This window comes from Bactrocera neohumeralis, unplaced genomic scaffold (genome assembly GCF_024586455.1).
Source record: "Bactrocera neohumeralis isolate Rockhampton unplaced genomic scaffold, APGP_CSIRO_Bneo_wtdbg2-racon-allhic-juicebox.fasta_v2 cluster10, whole genome shotgun sequence".
Lineage (NCBI taxonomy): Eukaryota > Metazoa > Arthropoda > Insecta > Diptera > Tephritidae > Bactrocera > Bactrocera neohumeralis.
The window spans coordinates 21,382,386-21,400,998 of record NW_026089623.1 but is presented as its reverse complement, the minus strand read 5'-3'; the positions used below and the strand labels follow the sequence as shown (position 1 = coordinate 21,400,998).

At 36.1% G+C, this 18,613-nt stretch overlaps 1 protein-coding gene across 2 annotated transcripts in view; it reads right to left on the bottom strand.

The window, feature by feature from the left end:
- LOC126765230 (protein Wnt-4) overlaps window positions 1–18,613 on the bottom strand; it is a 351,256-nt gene that overhangs the window by 167,282 nt on the left and 165,361 nt on the right. For both annotated transcript variants that reach the window (XM_050482901.1, XM_050482900.1), the window contains exons 4-5: window positions 3,909–4,139; window positions 3,620–3,848 (exon numbers count right to left, since the gene is read on the bottom strand). In XM_050482901.1, coding sequence (XP_050338858.1) covers window positions 3,620–3,848; window positions 3,909–4,139 — 460 coding nt within the window. The remainder of the gene's footprint in view (window positions 1–3,619; window positions 3,849–3,908; window positions 4,140–18,613) is intronic.

Genomic DNA, 18,613 nt, shown 5'->3' with positions numbered 1-18,613 from the left:
GAAAAAATACGGTACAATGATTCCACCAGCGTACAAACCACACCAAACAGTGCATTTTTCGGGATGCATGGGCAGTTGGCCACCAAGATCATGCGATTTAACGCCTTTAGACTATTTTTTGTGGGGCTACGTCAAGTCTAAAGTCTACAGAAATAAGCCAGCAACTATTCCAGCTTTGGAAGACAACATTTCCGAAGAAATTCGGGCTATTCCGGCCGAAATGCTCGAAAAAGTTGCCCAAAAATTGGACTTTCCGAATGGACCACCTAAGACGCAGCCGCGGTCAACATTTAAATGAAATTATCTTCAAAAAGTAAATGTCATGAACCAATCTAACGTTTCAAATAAAGAACCGATGAGATTTTGCAAATTTTATGCGTTTTTTTTTTTAAAAAAAGTTATCAAGCTCTTAAAAAATCACCCGATAGTTCTTACAAGTTGTGTATGTTTTGTTGAACCTTTTTTTTCTTTTGAGAGAGAGAGGTATTTGAAAAAGTTATTTTCTCTTATGTACATATATGTTTATATGTAAATAAATATGCACTTTTACAATTAGAACCTTCGTCTAATATGTATTATAGATATAAGTATGTATGTAAATGTATGTACTCGTATGCATATATATTTTACGCTTGGCAATTATGCATATGTACATACATAAGTATGTTATATGTATGATGAAATATATAATGAATGTTTCCACTAAATATATATGCATATATGTATGTATGTAAGTGTAGTTATATTTATTTTGTTTGTGTCATTTACTTTATGTAGGAGTTGCGCTTTTTCCTTTGCTTACTTATTATATACATACAATCCCGCTTACTGCTTCATTAAGCAAAAAGGGTTTGCCGGAAATTTTTCGCAAGTAATTGCTCGGATGTTAGTTGCTTTTAGTATTTTGAAAACACAAAGATAAGTTCTTATGCTTTTTATATTTTTAACATACATTACCTTAAGCGCTAAATAGGTAGGTAATTTTTTTTTTTTTTTTTTTTGCCGTTAAAGCGGATTTTAATTACAGGTATTATATCAAATTACACTGCAATTTTGGGCATACATATGTGTATATATCAAATTAATAAAGGACATAATACGCTCACTGTGGTTTCCTTTGAGGGGATAATGTGGCTGTGTACCAAAATTCCTGTGCTCCTCTCCAAACTATTTCCAGCTGGTATGCCTCGTAATGTTGATTGTGCGTACATATGTATATTTGTCTGCGTTGATTCGGGCCTCTGATGTCAACTCCTTCTCCTTCGCTTCCAGTTCGTTCCCTTTGGGTTAGGGTTTTTTTTTTGTTTATTTTATGTTGTTTTAGATTCGCGCCCGCTTAATTTGTTAGTTTATATTTTATATTTAGGTTTCGCGCGCGTTTAGTTTGTTCGTATGTATGTATATATGTTTTACTGCTGGCTTTCGCGCCCAGTGTTTTTTTGTATGTAAGTATGTATTTTTAGTTTCGCGATTTCACGCCCGGTTTATGTGCTATTTTTAGTTTATTTATATAATTTTAGTTTTGTTGGCACACACTTTTAATATGTATTAATGTTTTTAGTTAAATTGGGAATTTTGTCCATATTTCCTGTACTTTTTAATTTGTTTTGATATACATATGTATGAATGTACATATGTGTATATATATATGTAAAATCACTATTGTTCTGCTTGTTTATTTTGTTTTCCTTTTTTGTTGTGACACTGCACTTTTTGTCTATTTGTTGTATATGTATGTATGTACATATATAAATATGTGGGTATTTTTTTTTTGATTTTCGTTCTGGTTGGGTCACTGCACACTGTATATATTTCGCTTTCGCACTTCGATTGCCACCAAATTCATTTATTATTGTTATTATATTAGATATTATTGTTTTTAGTTTGTCGGTTATAGGTGCCTTTCGTTAAGGCTCGAAGGACCATGGTTAAATTGGATGCCCAATTAGATAGATAAAGCACTTACACTCAGATTAAGTACCATTTATAAGTAAAGATGCGAATTATTTCGGATAGTTTAAAGTTTAATTTGCTTTTATACAAAGCTATTAAGGTTACAATTGAAATTACGTTTAAAAATATGCGGGTTTGAGGGTAACGAAACGATTTGCCGATTCTCCTTCGGTTCTTCAAATTATTGCAGCGTGCGGGATCGGTATCGAAGAAAGTATAATTAGCGTAGAGTCCTAACGCGGCGCAGTGCACAAGCGAATGTCTTGTAAACGAATTGCTATATGGAAGTGTGTGTCGAATTGCTTGGTACCAATCCTTTTTTTTCCCATCCTTTTTGTTGAGTGGGTTGATTGATGTAGAAGTGTGGTGAGTTGTGTTGAGTGGTATTGTATTATTAGTGTGGTGGCCGCCTGCTGGGTGATGTTCACAATTGTGGTGTGATATAGAGTCATCAGCTGTGGTGAATTAAGCTGTCTTATTAGTGTGCGCCAGTTTTTTCGGGTAAAGTGGGTGGATGCTTAACTCATTTAAACAAGGAGTAAGTCATATTAATCGTTTAATTTTCATTAAGATACAAGTTTTAATCATAAATTTTTTCCACGTTGTGATTAAAAATACCAGATTCCACACTTGTTGCCTCATTGGAGGGTTCATTAGTATTTTAGATTTTCCCACCAGCGGGACGTAGCACTACTTTGGCCAAGTTTTTTCAATATATCGTAATTTTTCTCAATTTATCATTTGCAAGGATAGATAAATGGGCGGAATGTCATTCAGAAATCAATTCGTCAAGTGAATCAAACTGTTATACTTAGTACAAAATACTGCAATGGTATAATAAAAAGTTCAGCTCTAAAGAATTTATGCTGGCCTTAATATCAAGATATCAAGGCGCAAACAATATACTCAATAGAATTTTATATGAACGTATTTTGTGGAAAATCGTGTTGTCTCCGTAAGAAAAAGGAAATTTAAAGCAGCAATTTTATTTTTTATATGAAATAAATATAAAATCTTTAAAAAGCTTTTTTGTGATAAATACTATTGCTATCAATATCTTTATGCTAAGTTTTTAATCGAATTAGTGTATTAATACTCAATTTAAATAAACAGTAGTTATTGACTTTCAAACTGTTTATCTGCCTCCATACGATTAAGGTTATGGTTGGTATATTTTATTAATTACAAGTTGTTTGTTTGTTATGTGAATATCATCCCTATTACCAATATAATACACATGGAATTAAATTCTACTTAGAAAGTCAATATGCATCCATCTCCGGCTCATTGTAAATACTAACTACATATTTATAGGCCTGTTTATTTATGTATTCACTTAAAAAACATATTAGTCTGCAATTTTAACAAATAACACCTATATTCATATATTTATATGTACATAGGTATATTGTTATTTCGTTTTATGTTTCAATTAAACACAATTTGTCACTCTTTTTTAAAATAATGCCAGTAATAGGTATCTCTTGTCTACTTACATACGTACATATAGCAAAATTACAAAATATGAAATCTTTATATGAAAGATGAAATAACTGAAAACACTAAAGTATCTATGAAATCTCAACAAAAAACAGACCTATAATTATGTGGTTGAGAGTCATATACATACATAATTATAATAAGTACTTAAAGAAATTCTATTTACAAAAATATTTATCTTCAAATCGTTGACAATAATCGCAAATGAGTTGACAACATCGTCCGTTATTAAATCGACAGCGACATTTTTCTACTTGCTTGAAAACATGAGTTGTGTATCCACGTCCACAGCACAGATTTGCGCAGTTATCTGGATGCATACATTGTCGATCTTTTGTGACTGAGCAATATGTAGGGGACGTTTCAAGATAGTACAGCGTCGTGTATTGTGATTGCTAACAAAGGAAATTTTGATAAAAAATAGCCCATTCCGATAATTTAAATAAAATACTTACTTTTCTTCTTTTCTGTTTCAATCTTTTTAATCGGTGCATGGGAGCGTTACGTCGTATTGTACGCAAGTTAGGTGCCTTTCGTATAGCTTCATTATATTTTTGTCGCAATAGTGTTGCCGTTGCATTAAACTCAGATAATTTCTTCCAACAAGTTTTCATTGAACAAGAACCAGAAACTCCATGACATTTGCATTTGTCCATCATCAGGGTAGATACTGCTTCAATACCAACCTACAATTAAATCAATACTTAAATTTTTGTATGAATTGGCACTTTACGTGGGTAAAGTTTGGAACTGAAACCCACGAGTATGGCAGTAAGATATAGTATGTAATGTCATAGAGGAGGTTATCCTTTCATTACTACATTTTGCATATCCAAAGCTTTAATATTAAACTCATATGATATATAGTATATCATATGTAATATAAACTTAATCAAACTTAAATTTAATATATGACGTATATGAAGAAAATATCAACCAAAGATTGGGAGATCCAATTTTCATTCTGGACTAATGAAAGTCATTATACGTAGTATGTGGATGGTTGCAAGTATGCTGGGGCAATTCCTGGATCGATACCGCACATTTGTCGGAATTACACTAAAGTATATCCAACTCTATACATGCATATATATTAGGGTGATTCAAAAAAAAAATTTTTTTTTTTTTGCAATTGGTACTCGCAAAAATAGGTTCCTAGACACCTCTAAGAAAGCCTCTCCAAATATGAGTTTTTAATTGTAACGGGAAGGTCCTCCGCCTAACGGTTTTCTATTTTTTCTTATTATCAGATAGAAAAATTTATATCTCGCTTCCAACTACTTGAAAAAATATCTTGTTAATTAGGTTTTGTAGGAAATTGAATGCTCTAAAATGTGGTCTCTTATGATTTTTTCGTAAACCCAACCGTTTAAAAGATATTAACGGTTGAAATTTGACTATTTTTGGGAAAATTTTTCATTTCTTATGAATTTTATAACTCAATGAAAAAAAATTATTATGAATGATGAAACTTATAGGCTTTCTTAAGAGGTGTCTAGGAACCTATTTTTCAGAGTACCAAACGAAAAAAAAAATTTTTTTTTTGATCCACCTTAATATGCATTGATGTTTTACGATGAATATCTCGTAAACGCTTAACTTAATCGAAATATCATAGTAGACCATTTTTATAGAGCAGTAAATTTCCTACAAAACTATGTGTTTCATCATTCCTAATAATTTTTTTTCATTGAGTTATAAAATTAATAAGAAATAAAGAATTTTTCCAAAAATAGTCAAATTTCAACCGTTAATATCTTTTAAACGGTTGAGTTTACGAAAAAATCATAAGGGACCACATTTTAGAGCATTCAATTTCCTACAAAACCTAATTAACAAGATATTTTTTCAAGTAGTTGGAAGCGAGATATAAATTTTTCTATCTGATAATAAGAAAAAATAGAAAACCGTTAGGCGGAGGACCTTCCCGTTACAATTAAAAACTCATATTTGGAGAGGCTTTCTTAGAGGTGTCTAGGAACCTATTTTTTTGAATCACCCTAAGACATATATTCTCTTCATTTTACTAATCTATCTTGCATTTAGAACGATATATGTAAGTATATGGTATAAAGGCAACTGGAAGTTTGAAATTCTTTTAACAATCTTATTAAGCTCTCCTTCTCCTGCATAAGGGGATAGATAATATTTTATACCGATTATACTTGTATTAAGTTTTAGACTGACAACATATCCTTACCAGAAATAGAGACTCTCTGAATTCTCTATTTCTCCATTTCTCTCATCAAAAAAGCTTTTAAATTATCCAATATATAAGGAATGAAGTCATGCGAATATATCTGTATCCAATTAAGGCAAAAGGATCATCGTTAATAGTAAGAGATTCTCTCCCAATTTCCCAATGTTTTTTTTTTACTATTGTTCGATATATGGTTGAAATTGGTCAAGTAGTTCGTTAGATATAAGATTTAACTTTTATCAAACTCTTAATTCTGCTCATATAGCGTTCTTCTTCTGTGTTGCAGATGGGCGTAATCGGACCACTGCTAAGCTCACAAAATTCTATTAATCGAAAACGAACAAAGTGCCAAAACTATGCACTTAATTAACATGCAAAACTATACTTTAGTACAACGAATTGTTTTAAATAGGGGCTCCTGTAATCAAAAAGAAAGGTAAGGGGGCTACCAAACATAGGTTTAATGCATACATACAGTGGGGAGCAAAACCGTCAACATGTTTACTGAACGCGACTAAAGGTCCTTCCCAGCTAACATTTAAGTTAGAGAATGGTTAGAGAACGAGTTGAACTCTAATATATTTCTCTAAGGTAGAACGTTAGAAAACTATAAGAAAAACTGTCGAGAACTATAGCATTCTCTACAAAAAGGGGACTTAGTTCTCGATATCGAGAAAAATATTAGTTATCTAATCGTATTCTAAGGTTGAATTCTAATTGGATTCTAATGTTGATTTTTGATTGTTTTGGAGCTATTATTGGATTTCGTTTATTAAAAAAAATTATTTTTTTTTTTCAAATTAAAACAGTTTTATTTCATATTGCCTCTTTTTTCATTGCATTAATATTAATATAGTTATGTGTAAAACGTCCAACACAAAAGTCTTTAAATTAAATTCTAGTGAATTAATTAAAATTTTAAATTCAAATTCAAACACAAAAATATTCATAAAAAAATTAAAATGAGATCACATTCACTGGCGCTTGAATCACATTCGATATTGTCACTTCGCAATTCTTTAAGAGCTGGCGGCGAATCTGCATCTGACTCAAGTGCATCGTGGGTTTCATTCCTTAACTCACGATAATCAAACAGCATGTCCACAATCTGCTCGCTTTCTCTCTTTAACTTTTTTTTTATACATTTAAAAATTATATTTACCCGTAATTTTGTAATAATAACAACCGTCTAAAAAAATTTAAAGCACTTTCTTTTCGCACGTATTATTTTATTTGACACTAGGAATGAACGACTCAGCAGACACTTATTGTATTCGATAACTATCATTTATATCGATGGTGCATTTCGAGTGTTTCTCTAATCATTCTATAATCAAATTCTAATGTTGTTCTCTAAGCTTGAATTCGATTCGAGAAACATTAGAAAACTATATTAGAATTCTAATGTAAAATCTAGCTTTTTCTCTAACGTTAGAGACAGTGTTTGCTGGGTTATAACTTTTTTTCTACTAGCAGTATCGGCAACATCCATACACCAAAATAAAGATAATAATTCAATTTATTAAAAATAGAAAACAGAACAGCTTTTATTTATTCTTGAACGAAAATGTACGATAAATTCCATTTACTAGTAATTTTGACAGTTTTGCACTTATACACTTAGACCAAATTTCTTTACAGGGCTTAGTACTTTGTCCATAGACCTTTATTTTTTATTACGCTTTTTATGCGTCTGGGCATACTTTCAACCAAGTTTTCAATAATTCAGTGGGGTATATTTCTCCACTCCGTCTGTACCCGACTCCACAGCTCATCCATGTTGGAAGGCGGATTTCGATACTTAGCCAGCTGCTGCTTAACGTATGCCCACAGATTTTCTATCAGGTTAAGGGGGTATTCTGGCCTAGAAGCATGAATTTGAGGGAATTTTTAAAGTGTCGTAAAAAAAAGGCAATTAATATTTTTAGTATCCATTTTTTTATTAGTTGTTTGTTAATTTTAGAAGAGTACAGAAAAAAATAAAAACTAAAAAAATACAAAATTTCAAAAATTATGAGCTGACGAAGTGGGGGGTCTCTAAAAATTTCCACGTGACCATACCCATGATTTCAACCCTCCTAGTTATCTGAAACCAAAAAAAAAAACGACTATTAATCTAGAATAATGTCGCAATGGCCGGAACTACGGAAAAGTGGGAGACATTTTTTTTTCACAAAATGGCGACTGCTTCAAAAAAAGGTTTTTTTTGGATAACTTTTTCTGACTATTTCGAATTTTTGAAAAATAATAAAAATAAAAATTTGGGGATGGGGCTAGTTCCAATCATTGGCAAGCCTATAAAGAAGACTCTATAAAAATTTCAAGTAAATCGGTGTAGTAGAACCTGAGAAATCGTGGGTATCGTTCCGAAAAAGTCAGTTTTGAGAAAAACGCGTTTAAAGTTTCGCCTAAAGTCCTTTGTTCGATTAGTACCAGTTTGGATGCCGGGTCAGAAAAATGCCTATATATCAGAAAATAATTTGAATTTTGAAAAATCCTCTTGTACACATATTCTTGAACAGTTAAACTTTGGACAGGCACATTCGTCCACGAAGTCAGGCAACTGTGAATTTAGAAAGTGCAGATATGTCTCCTTATTCATTATTCCACTTATTCTAAACAAAGGACCAATATGCCACCACTTTAAGCAACCCCAAATCTTCAAACTTCCGCCCCCGAATTTGACAGTGCTTTGACTGTCAAAGCTGAAGGTAGACGCAGGTTTTTTTGTTTAACTGCAGCAACCATAACAATTTTATTTAAAGAGCGTCGAACTGTCCATGTACTCGCTTGAAGTTCTAACTTAGCAGCAGTTCTCGAGGAGTCCTAAATTAATTTTTGCGCAATAATCGTTCAACAGCACGGGCATCACCATCGGTAAGCTTCCGCGGGCGGCCTTCAGCGTTTACAACTTGGACAATATTTTATCTTTTCTTCACATTTATTATCGTTTGTCTACTTATATTTAACTTTTCCACAATTTTCCTAGCTGAATAGCCGTTTTTAATTAAAACAATAACTTTTCTTCGACGTCTCGCAGTATCTTTCGCATTTTTTTTTTTTTTTGGTTCACAAAAAACCCTGAAAAATTTTTAGTAATCGCCACGACAGGCAAAACGTTACTAATACAAATTGTTAATTCCGTCTCCGCTCAGAACTTCGATTGAATTACCTAACCCAGCCATTGCGGTAAATATAGCGGGACTTTCATGGCACTCTTATACAGTTGTGCAAAACTGTCAAAACTGAAAAATGTAAATGGAATTTATAGTATATTTTCGTTCAAGAATAAATAGAAGCTGTTCTGTTTTCCATCTATATATATAAAATTAAGTGGTAAAACTTCCTGTTCGCATACTCCTCCTAGACGGCTTGCCCGATTTCAATGAAATTTTCAGGGGTGATTGGGGTCTGTTTGGAGGGTGCACATAAGAAATTTAATGTGTGTATCATTGCACGTTTTGCAAAAACAAAAAACACAAAAAAAGAAACAACTGGCGGATGTTTACAATTAATAAAAAACATTGACATCGCATGTTGATCGTTTTTGCCTGTCATTCGTTCTTTCTATGGATGACTGTCAAGCTAACAAGGCATACAGAACGTAAGTGTTCCGAATGCACTGAGTGTATCAAAAAAATGTTTCAACATTGTGTGTATTTTTCTCAGATTTCAACGTGATTAACATTCTGCGTACAACACAAAGCAAGTGAGTATTGTTGTTGTTTCATATGTTGTTTCAGGGTTTCCTCTAAAAAAGATCACCGCTAATCACCCAATTATCTTAAAAAATATACCAAACGATAACAAATTGGATACTAATTTCCTTATCTTTGAAAAGGAAAGTATAACAAAAACACTGGGCATCCAATGGAATGCGATATCGGACCAGTTCTCATACACGACAGAGTCCATAACCGCATTATCCGCCATAACAAAGAGGCAAATTTTATCCTCAATGGCAAAACTTTTTGACCCCGCAGGATGGCTTGCGCCAATTATGATACAAGCGAAAATCCTGATTCTGCGACGCCTCTGAAAAGGCACATTGTGCCACTATATATGTGCGCACACAAAGCGATATTGCAACTACAAGCCACCTACTAGTGGCAAAAGCAAAAGTTGCTCCTCTAAAAACCATAAGTCTACCACGACTTGAACTCTGTGGCGCTCTGCTACTAGCAAAGCTAGTTTCCATGGTGCAGACCCACTTAAAAATGGCAAAATATAAATTATACCTCTGGTCCGATTCCGAAATAGTTCTAGCCTGGTTAGAAAAGCCACCACACGCGTGGAAAATATATATTTCTAATCGAACGTCCCAAATACTTGATCTAGTAGGATCAGCCACTTGGCGGCACGTAGCCAGTGTTGAGAATCCTTCCGATCTTGGGACAAGAGGGTGCAAACCCCTTCATCTCGCCACCACCACCCTCTGGTGGAATGGCCCCCGATGGTTAACCGAATCCACAGATTCTTGGCCACAATCGACAATGCGCAACATAATCGCCCCAGAAAGTCGAAAAATCGACACCTATCATACAATAGTGAATGATAATGAAATCCTTGAACGTTTTTCATCGTTCCGCCGAGCCCTCCGAGTAGTCGCATATATGCTCAAATTCATAGAGCAACTTAAACTTAAAGTTAAAGGAGGAACTTACACCCATTGCGATACATTGACGCACCAGGACCTACAAAAAGCAAAGGCCGTACTTATCGCCTCAACCCAAACGCGCTACTTCAGTCGCGACACATCGTTACTCAGAGAATCGAAGCCAATTGACAACAAAAAAGAGCTCACTCTTAGTACTAAACCCATTTTTAGACACGAAAGGTCTGCTTCGTGCCAATGGTCGGCTCGCTAATTCAAGCCTGACTTACAAGGAACGCCACCCCATCATAATACCTGAGAAGTCTCCTTTTGCCACATTACTCCTGAATTACATCCATATCTTAATGTTGCACGCCGAACAGCGCCTCATGCAACATATGGTACGCCAAGAGTATTATATTCCCCGTCTTAAGCCCCAGATCAAAAAATGCATTTTCATGTGCAAGATCTGCACTATGCATAAGCAAATAATGCGAGCTCAGATTATGGCAGCACTTCCACCTGAACGCTGCAATTTCCCTCTGCCTTTCACGACCACAGGTGCCGATTTTGCTGGGCCTTTTCAAATAAAGGCGTCCATGCTAAGATCTCCCACTCTCATGAAAGGCTATGTGGCTGTCTTTGTATGTTTCACGACAAAGGCAGTACACCTTGAGCTGTGTACAAATCTGACGACGGAGGCTTTTCTCGCGGCATTTGGTCGCTTCGTCGCTCGACGTGGCTTCCCATCCAAAATCATGAGCGATAATGGCAAAATATTCATAGGAGCCCAACGAGCCACAGAAAAACAGTTTGTGGATTTCTTCAAACAAGTGTCCCCTGATATCGTACAAAAGTACGCCCCTCAAGGTATCAATTGGCAATTTATACCTCCAAGCGCTCCTCATATGGGTGGTTTATGGGAATCAGCTGTAAAGAGCTTCAAATCTCATTTCAAGAAGCTAGCCGGCAGCTATAAATTTAATTATGAAGAATTCACGACATTATTAGCTAAAATTGAAGTCGTTCTCAACTCACGGCCGCTCACAGCACTATCACAAGATCCCTCCGAATTCACAGCCCTAACTCCAGGGCATTTCCTAAAAGGAGCACCCATTCCGGCCACACCTGAGTCGCTATCCTTATTAAATAGATGGGAAAGAATTAAAATTCTCCATCATAATTTCAGTATCCGATGGAAAGAAGACTATATAAAGGACCTCCACAAGAGGTACCGATGGAAAAATACAGAAAATGCGCCAAAAGTTGGAGATTGTGTCCTGATTCACGACGATTGTCTGCCACCTACCGAATGGCGGCTGGGACGCATAGAGACATCCGTACACAATCCGGAAAGTTAACAAGGCCGCTCGTCAAGCTATGCTTCTTACCGATCGCCGATAACCGCGAAACGAAAACCGACAAACCGCTAAAATAAACCGAATATAACAACAAAATAAAATAAAAATTTATATAAATACATATATACAAATATATTTAAAATCACTCACAATAGTAGTCGATTAATCTAACGACCCACTCATGCCGCATAACGTGGCAGCCATGCTCATATGTCCTATATGCAACCAAATTCTAATTGAAATAACACTCTTCCAAACAGATCAATATGGATGCAGACATGCCAGCAGCCCCGACCCCAACCACTCGTTCGGCTGTCAATGTGCCACGCCAAGCGGCTGCCCTAGTTGCAGCGCTCCGAACAACCACCCCAACGGTGCCTCGGAGTGGAACGGCCGCATTGCCGTCAACACCCGCGCTTGTCGCCGACCCACAACGCCGTAGATGTCCCTATGTCGTCGACCCCACCGGCTGCCACAATGCGTCATCTTTAAGGGATTGCCACCTCAACAACGCCAGTTGGTCGTGCAGGCGTCTCAATTGCCTGACGCCTGTCCACCAAACTCACGAGTGTACATCGGGCAATCTGTGCCAAATTTGTATGCGCCCGCATCACACTATGTTGCACCGTACACCTCGGAATGACACCAGCCAACCTCCTGCCGGCCGCAACCGCGGCTCAGTACAACGACCGCCATTAAGCCGGGATGCACGGCCCCGTCGAACCATAGGGCCATCATCCTCCCGTGCCCGGCGGCCTCATAATGGGTCGTCCACACGACGCCAGAAACAACGACCGCGTCCGCGCCGCACCCCAGGCCTCAGCAGCGTCGTAGCCACTCTGCAGCAGCTTCAGAGGATTCTAGGCTGAAATATTCGCCTAGGGGGGCCGGGATGGCTAAATGAGCCTAAGTCGCCTGCCCCACACCACACCTACACCTATCACTAACACGCACACTCACCTCGACATCACCACACTCCACATCAACACCACCACACGCGCGAGCGCAGGATCCACACACTAAAACACACACCACATCACTCCACTGAAAAAGGGTCCGCTTTTACACAAGTCAGTTCAGATTCGACCGCCTTTTTGAATCCACGTCGCTTGTCCGCCACCGCTACACAGCGCTCCAGCTCGATCCACCTCCATACTTTTAAAATCCGCAATTGACGTTTAGTTTAAGTTGAAATTGTGTTAGATTAAAAGTTCATTTAGATTTGTTCAAAAAAAAGGGAAAACCCACAAATCCAGGGAAAATTTCGATTGTGAGAACGCCTACAAATCGAGTGGTACAATTATAATACATATAAGGTTAAGACACAAGTGTGAATCCCGATTTTTTTTATTTAAAAGGAAAGAAAGCGATCAAGTGGTAAGTGAAGCGGGCAGTGAACCCAACAATGTCGATAACAAATATTAAATTTTCTATAACTTAGTCAAAAACATAATTATCAATAAAAGTAAAAATATATTTTAACTTTGTTTCATAACATTTGCGAAATTTATTTAAAATTGATTTATTTTTAATCTTTTCGTGTTTGAGTTGCTTACAAAATAGAAAATAACTACAATCGATTAATATCTGTGATGATCTCTATACAGTATATTCAAAATGGCAAACAAGAATTCCTTTTGGTTTTGTGACCTGCTAATTACCAGGTCTCAAGTTTGAGTCAATATTTTGAGACTAACGCTAGAGACTGTTTAGTGAATAGTAACTAGTCACTAATTGAGATTTTACCTCAAAATGTCTCAAATAGAGTCTAGAGACTGGTTATAGAATCCCGCTATTAGATACACATGTATTATTCTTATTATGAATATGTAATACATAACCAAAAGTGGTGACGAAAAAAACTGCAGAAACGAGAAAGTTTAAAACATTAAAAAAGTGCAGTGAACCTAACAAAACAATATCAAAAATCTAAAAAACTGCAGTGACAATATATCCGCATATACATATGTATAAACATACATCAGAAATAATTTAAAAGATTTAAACAAACAAAAACCTACACATCGGGCGAAAGAAACGAAAAGCAATAAAATACTTAAAATATAAACCGGGCGCGAAAAGCAAAAGTACTTAAACAATGAAACAAACACAAAACGAAACAAACGGGCGCGAACTAAAACAAATATACAAACATACAAACAACCTAACAGCGCAAGGAGGTGGCCAGGCGGAGAACAGGAATTAGAACAAGGCGAACAGGCAAACCAACAACAGAGGAGCAAAGACATTTTACCAAATGCACACACATACATATATACAGCCACATTATCCCAAAAAACCCTTATTGGAAAACACAGTGAGCGTATTATGTCCTTGATTTAATTGATACATGTATGCCCAAAGATAATATCGGGTGATTTTTTAAGAGCTTGATAACTTTTTTTAAAAAAAAAACGCATAAAATTTGCAAAATCTCATCGGTTCTTTATTTGAAACGTTAGATTGGTTCATGACATTTACTTTTTGAAGATAATTTCATTTAAATGTTGACTCATGTGGTTTCAACAAGATGGCGCTACATGCCACACAGCTCGCGATTCTATGGCCATTTTGAGGGAAAACTTCGGAGAACAATTCATCTCAAGAAATGGACCCGTAAGTTGGCCACCAAGATCATGCGATTTAACGCCTTTAGACTATTTTTTGTGGGGCTACGTCAAGTCTAAAGTCTACAGAAATAAGCCAGCAACTATTCCAGCTTTGGAAGACAACATTTCCGAAGAAATTCGGGCTATTCCGGCCGAAATGCTCGAAAAAGTTGCCCAAAATTGGACTTTCCGAATGGACCACCTAAGACGCAGCCGCGGTCAACATTTAAATGAAATTATCTTCAAAAAGTAAATGTCATGAACCAATCTAACGTTTCAAATAAAGAACCGATGAGATTTTGCAAATTTTATGCGTTTTTTTTTAAAAAAGTTATCAAGCTCTTTAAAAATCACCCGATATAATTTTACCAAACATGGTAAAGCCGAAATACCATTTAGAGTAATATAGATATTTCAAAATATACATATACATATCGCTCATTTGCTGCAAGACCGGCATAAATCAAAAAACGTGATTTTTGAGTTAATGATGCAGAATTGTTCGTTATATCATACTTCATGTTGAGTGAAAAATTCATATGAATACCTCTTATATGCTCCGCTTGAGAAGAGAATATGAATCCTGTTTTCCGTGTAAGGTTGGAGTCAGTTGAAAACTTTTAACGCGTTTTCTGGCAAATCGATTTTTTTGACTTATGCCGGTCTTGCAGCAAATGAGCGATATATAGACTTACGTTTTCGTAATTGAAACACAACAAATTACCAAATATAAAGAAAATTTCAATTATTTACTGGTTACAAAGTTCCGGCAGTACCCCTTATGCTTAATAATAACTGCAGTGCATATTTACTTACGTATGAACATACATACCTACATACATAAGAGCTCAAAAGAAAGTAGCTTTTTTCAATTCCATTTCGTGTTCTATTTTTATTGCAAAATATAGAAGCGTACCTTATGCTTATTTACATAAGGCATAGAATTTGCATTTCTTTATATACCCTACACGGGGTACCAAATTATTAAAAATACTAACTGTTACCCTGTGCGTTTCGCTACACCTAAATCGATTAAAACTCTTAAGGGTTTTTACTTTGTGTTTTATTTATTGTTGTAAAACTGTTACTTATTTATAAAACATTTATAAAATATATTGGTATACAACATTTTTGGATTTTCCACCTGGCGCGTAAATGAATAAGCAAAGAATAAGGCCGTGGGAGAAGCCCGGTTCTTCCAAATTGACGCCGCACACTTGAAACGTTTGCCCTTGCGATTTGTTGATGGTCATCGCAAAGGCAAGACGTACTGGGAACTGCAAGCGCTTAAATTCAAACGGCATGTCCGTTTGGATCATGGGAATGCGTGGTAAGAGTACAACTTCACCTGCTGCCTTGCCATTTAGTATTGTTGCTTCAATCAAATTTGGCCACAATTTTTTGACTGAAAGTCTTGTGCCATTACACAAAGTCGGTGGCTACAGATTTCGTAGAAGTATAATGGGTGAACCGACTTTCAGGACCAAACGATGCGGTGGCAGACCAGGGGGATCCAAAGAATTCGAATTCAAGAATTCATTTGGATAATTGACTACTTCATCTTGATTTAAAACGCTATCAATCGATGTACATATATGTTGTAGCTTCTCCTGGCAGTTTTTCTTGAATGGCAAAATTGATTTCGTTGACGTGTACATTTTTCGGTGCCAATATTGCGCGTTCACTTAAATAATCGTGGCGTTGATAGTGTTGAACAATATTCGGAAATACACTTTCAATCAATTCTTTTTCGATTGTAAAAGTGTACAAAAGTTGTTCGGCAATGTGATCAAACGCCGCTGCGGATCGATCATTTTGCAATTGGACTCGCATGTTGATGGTAAGAGTCAGCCTTTGAACATGTCTCCACAAAACTGACGATTTTAAACATACGTTTATTTCGTCGGCAGGAGTTGATCGAGGAATGACTGACAAAGTTTGCCGAAAATCGCCGGATAATGAGACTAATGCTCCGCCAAAAATTTGTTACTTTTGGCGTAAATCTTGCATTGTTCTATTGAATGCTTCTAATGACTTTTTGTTAGCCATTGGGCACTCATCCCATAGAACTATTCCAGCTCCTCGCAAAACTTTTGCCATTGTTGAATTCCTCGATATGTTGCACGTTGGTGTTTCAACGACTTGGATGTTCAACGGTTATTTCAACGCAGAATGTGCTGTTCGGCCGCCATCAAGTAGAGTAGCAGCGATGTCTGACGAAGCATTTGCCAGCGCAATTTTCTGCTGTAACCGTATAGTAGCAAGAATCAAAGAGATCAGAAACGTTTTCCCTGTACCACCGGGCGCATCAAGAAAGTAGAATCCACCGGCGTTATTGTCAACCGCTCGTATAATCTTATCATAAGCATTTTTCTGCTGAATATTCAATTTGGCAATGTTAGCTTGTATGAAAGCACGCAATTCATTGCAATCGTATTGTTGTTCACGTTGAAGCTCATGGGCAATGACTGGGCGCAGTAATGCCAAGTTGCGCTAATGCCTTATTCGCAATTGTAAGGCACAGATCTTCAACCAATATCAAAGCAGAATTATACATTTGTAATGTATATAGCAAGTCTGCGTCCGATGCTCGATTACGCGCCAAAATTAATAAGTCCTCGGTCATGCAGTCTTTGTACTTATTCCACAGTTATTGCGGATTTGACGGAAGGCATGTAGATATTATTATGGCGAATAGTACGCGTATTTGTTTTGGATGAGATGTGAGTGATGCGTCATGAAGTGCGGTGTCCAAATGCATATCATCTTCTAACAAATGCAATCGCTGACATGCTTCACGATACGTCGCACACAACTGACCGTCAACAGTTTTCATATCATCAAATGATCTTGGTCCGGTCACGTTGACTAATAGCAGACGCAAATAAAAACATTCGGCGTTGTTCGGATGGATGGTGTAAATGCGTCTTATGGCATCGGTTTTACGGACATTTGGATAACCGTCAACACGCTCCCCTTGCTTTCGTCGTTGAAATATTTTCGATGATGGATTGCAAGTGAAATATTGTGGTATTTCGGAATATAGCAATGTTCTTGCAAATTCATCGTTTTCACACAACTCGAAAAAGGTAGTTAGTGTTGTCCCCGGTGGTCGTGCTAGAGTATGCATATTTGAAGTACATAAATAAAAATATGCATATTTGAAGTATATAAATAAAAATGGAAAAATTAACCTAAAACTACATCTTAAACTATGTATTTTACCCACACACGCATATGCAATAAGACCCACCAACAGTGTATTTGCGAACCGCATGGAAGCACTTACGAAACAATAACAATACTCACTTGCTTTGTGTGTGTTGCACGGTCAGCAGAAAAACACAAAATCGGTTCGAATAAATGTAGCAAATGGATGGAATTAAATCTGGAAAAAACACAAAATGTTGAAACACTTTTTTTACACACACCGCGCATTTTCAAGCGACAATCGAACCGCAAGGCATCACATATGAAACAACAACAATACTCACTTGCTTTGTGTTGTACGCAGAATGTTAATCACGTTGAAATCTGAGAAAAATACACACAATGTTGAAATATTTTTTTTTATACACTCAGTGCATTCGGAACACTTACGTTCTGTATGTCTTGTTAGCTTGACAGTCATCCATAGAAAGAACGAATGACAGGCAAAAACGATCAACATGCGATGTCAATGTGTTTTATTAATTGTAAACATCCGCCAGTTGTTTCTTTTTTTTGTTTTTTATGCAAAACGTGCAATGATACACACATTAAATTTCTTATGTGCACCCTCCAAACAGACCCCAATCACCCCTGAAAATTTCATTGAAATCGGGCAAGCCGTCTAGGAGGAGTATGCGAACAGGAAGTTTTGCCACTTACTTTTATATATATAGATTATAAATTAAAAAATAAGTTGAAGTTTGATTAGAAATACGAAAAGACTTTTTCGACTCCCCAATATTGCCTCAAAATCAGAATGTTGAATTTAATGAAAGTTTGTTTGCTAGAATGGGTCTCAGATATTAGGCAAACGTCAACTTTTGCGTCCCATCTTATATACATAAGTATAAAAATAACTTGGTTTTTCGTCTGTTCGCTATAGCTGACTAACCCGTTACATGAAATGAAAAATGGCCTAAACCACTTTGAAGGGAATCCAAGGAGCATAGTAAATTTCCAAAAAGTGACTTTTCCATACACATTTTTTTTCAATTTGTTTTGTTTAATTTTCCAATTGAAATTATTCAATAAAATCTTTATATGTGTTTCATACTGTAACGAATTTGCTGAATTGATGTGATATGGCATCATCGTAGTGACAATGTGGATGTTCGAGTCTCAATCACTGCGGCAATATTGAAAAGCATCATATTCGACGCAAAAATGCAGCAACTTTTGCAAATGT